Source organism: Gekko japonicus, unplaced genomic scaffold (genome assembly GCF_001447785.1).
Source record: "Gekko japonicus isolate JY-2015 unplaced genomic scaffold, Gekko_japonicus_V1.1 scaffold1169, whole genome shotgun sequence".
Classification (NCBI taxonomy): domain Eukaryota; kingdom Metazoa; phylum Chordata; class Lepidosauria; order Squamata; family Gekkonidae; genus Gekko; species Gekko japonicus.
The window spans coordinates 493,407-496,529 of NW_015164707.1; the positions used below are offsets into that span (position 1 = coordinate 493,407).

At 48.5% G+C, this 3,123-nt stretch overlaps 1 protein-coding gene across 1 annotated transcript in view; it reads right to left on the bottom strand.

Moving 5' to 3' along the window:
* LPXN (leupaxin) overlaps positions 1-3,123 on the bottom strand; it is a 50,325-nt gene that overhangs the window by 29,256 nt on the left and 17,946 nt on the right. The window contains exons 4-5 of the mRNA XM_015409526.1: positions 2,546-2,658; positions 1,600-1,751 (exon numbers count right to left, since the gene is read on the bottom strand). Of these exons, the coding sequence (XP_015265012.1) occupies positions 1,600-1,751; positions 2,546-2,658 (265 nt within the window). The remainder of the gene's footprint in view (positions 1-1,599; positions 1,752-2,545; positions 2,659-3,123) is intronic.

Genomic DNA, 3,123 nt, shown 5'->3' on the forward strand with positions numbered 1-3,123 from the left:
GAGGTGATCCCGGTCTCTTCGACGTCCTCCAAAGCGGCCATCCGGGCAATGTGGCAGATCTTCAGCGCCCAGGGAATCCCCGACACGCTGGTCACAGACAACGGGACGGCTTTCACATCCGCAGAATTCCAAGACTTCACCCGGTACTACAGGATCCGGCACGTCCGGTCAGTGCTGTTTCACCTGGCGACCAACGGCCATGCGGAACGCATGGTCCGCACAACCAAGGACGCCCTCCGCTGCCTGGACTCTGCGGACTGGGACTACAAACTGGCATCCTTCCTGTTTGGCCAGCGGACAACGCCCCACACCACTACGGGGCGCGGTCCGGCGGAACTACTGCTGGGCCGCCGCCTGATGTCTCGGCTGGATCGGCTGCACCCAGACCGGGCATCGCCAGAGGCCCCAAGCACAGAGACGCACGAGGCCGCCAGGGGGTTCTTTCCTGAAGATCCGGTGTACGCACGGAACTACGCCAAGGGGCCCACCTGGATTCCGGCTCGAGTCATCCGAGTGGTGAAAGAGTGAGGAGGAGGAGAGGAGGAGATTGGATTTATACCCCGCCCTTCACTACCCAAAGGAGTCTCAGTGCTTAGTTCTTGTGGCCCTTTCTTACACGCCCAGGGAAATGCTGATCGCCACTTTGGGGTCAGGAAGCAATTTTTCTCCAGGCCGTTTTGGCCAGGGATCCTGGAAGTTTTTTGCCATCTTCTGGGCGTGGAATAGCGGTCACTGCAGGTATGGAGGGGGAGGTATTTGTGAATTTCCTGCCTTGTGCAGGGGGTTAGACTAGATGACCCTGGAGGTCCCTTTCAACTCTATGATTCTATAAAACCCTCATCAGAATACATAGAAATGGTGGTATAACTCATCTATGGCAGATTTTTAAAATATATTTTTAGTCATGTTCAAAAATTCAACCTTTTTGGAAATGTGTAATTCAGGTTGTTAATAAAATGTTGGGTTGTAGTTTCCCACTTGACCCAACCATTCACCTTCTGAAAGAGGTTCTGACTTTTTCCATTTTGCTGCTTTGTCAATTTAGCCCTGGTGAGGAAGCTCAAAAAAGTTCTACATCTGAAAAGGAATGTACCCTTTTAATTAACCCAACAGAATCACATGTGGAATACTGCATTATTAACTAAGTTAACATATTAACAAAGAACCCAGAAAAATAATTTTCAATGGTCAGCTGAATTTATCATTTGTTTGTTTGTTTGTTTAGATTTGTGAATCACCCAGTCCCTGCACACACAAGACTCCATTTATAATGTTTTGGAATAATAAGGTAAGAGAGAAAGTGTTGTCTCATTTGTTTTAGTGGGGCTGAGGTTTACGAGTTATTATGACGCCTCTTTGTTTCTTTCTGTAATTGGAAGTATGAAATGTATTACATTATGTATGATATATTATACTTATAAAAGTATAACAGCAGTATGTGACAGAAATTATAAGAACAGCTGACGCTCTGCACAGCAGGGTTTTTTTGTTTGTTTGTTTGCTTGTGATGTATCAGTGATCATTAATAACAAAAAAACCCCCCCAGGCTAGAGAGCCGCTAGAGAGGCCTGTCAGGATTTATGACCCACCCCCTCTCACCTTCCCAGCAATCGGTTTGTGGCAGGAAGCACAGCTGCCCTTTGGCACAGCAGCAACACCAAGGTCCTGCAGTCCCTGAGTCAGGCCTTCCAACATGCCGTCTAGGGTGTCAGTGGTATCCTGTTCCCCTGGTGATGGCTCTGCAGGACCTTCTATCCCGTATGAAGTCTGCAGAAAAAGCAAATAACCGTTAGCACTGTCCCTTCTCCAAACTTCCTCTCTCTTTCACCTTTCTAGCTTTCCCCCCCTATGCACGCTGCAGGGGCAAATGGTTATGTTGATAAGTGAACTTTGCCATCCTGAAATGTGAGGCACGTAAGTTGCCAATAACCGGGGTGGGGTGGGGGAATGTCCTGTTCATTTAATAGAGGCTTAATGGGATGTTATTTCCCAGGTGCTTTTTTTTTTTACCTCGATGCCATTAAAAGCTTCAACTGCCCATGTCTATACGATAAGTCTTGACTAAAGAGACAGCACATTTCTTTCAGGCCTGTTGGCCACCCTAGGTGTACCTCAAGTTCCTTGCAGTTATATTTAAAAAGCTCCTCCATCCCTCCAGCCATTCAATTGCTCCTCTCATCTGGCCTTTGGAAGATGCTTATTTGGCTCTCCGTAAACTTTCATTACACTCCCCTCCACACCCTCACGTCTATGCCTCTTTCATGTTATCCTCTATCCCTCAAAGAGTTCTAAATCTCTCAAGCCTATATCAGCTTCCTCAAAGCCCACTTATTCTGCTATGGCATTACTGGAGACCATGCACAGACGACAGCTCCTCACTGTGCTCTCCCGTTTACTGTTCCTTTCTTACCCTACCTTACTCCTGGGAACAACTGCTGGGGCAGTTGCTCTCTCGGGAATTGCTCCCTCGGGAGTGTGCAGGTGTTGGCGTTTCATTACAGACCGTGAGGGTTTCTACTGTTCCTTCTACAGAGGTCAGAAGGGCCGTGATTCACCTTGGACTGCATTGCTCCCAAGCAAGCCAGCAGGTCATCCAGCTGCTCAGCCGCTGAGGTGGAAGAAGATGAAGAGACCAAGGGCCGTGGAGCTGGCACCTTGCTGCAGAGGAGACAAAATCATACTTGTGATGGAAGAAAAATAGATACTTCAGTTCTAACATCCTCTTTCATAGAATCATAGAGTTGGAAGGGGCCTCCAGGGTCATCTAGTCCAACCCCCTGCTCAAAGCAGGAAATTCACAAATACCTCCCCCTCCACACCTGCAGTGACTGCTGTTCCACACCCAGAAGATGACAAACAACCTCCAGGATCCCTGGCCAAACCAGCCTGGAGAAAATTTGCTTCCTGACCCCAAAGTGGCGATCAGCATTTCCCTGGGTGTGGAAGAAAGGGCCACAAGAACTAAGCACTGAGGCAGCCCTTCCTGCCCTCCCTCTCATGATCTGCCTAAGTTCACAGAATCTACATTGCTGTAAGATGGCCACCTAGCCTCTGTTTGAAAACCTCCAAAGAAGGAGAGCCCACCACTTCCTGAGGAAGCCTGTTCCACTGAGGAACCACTCT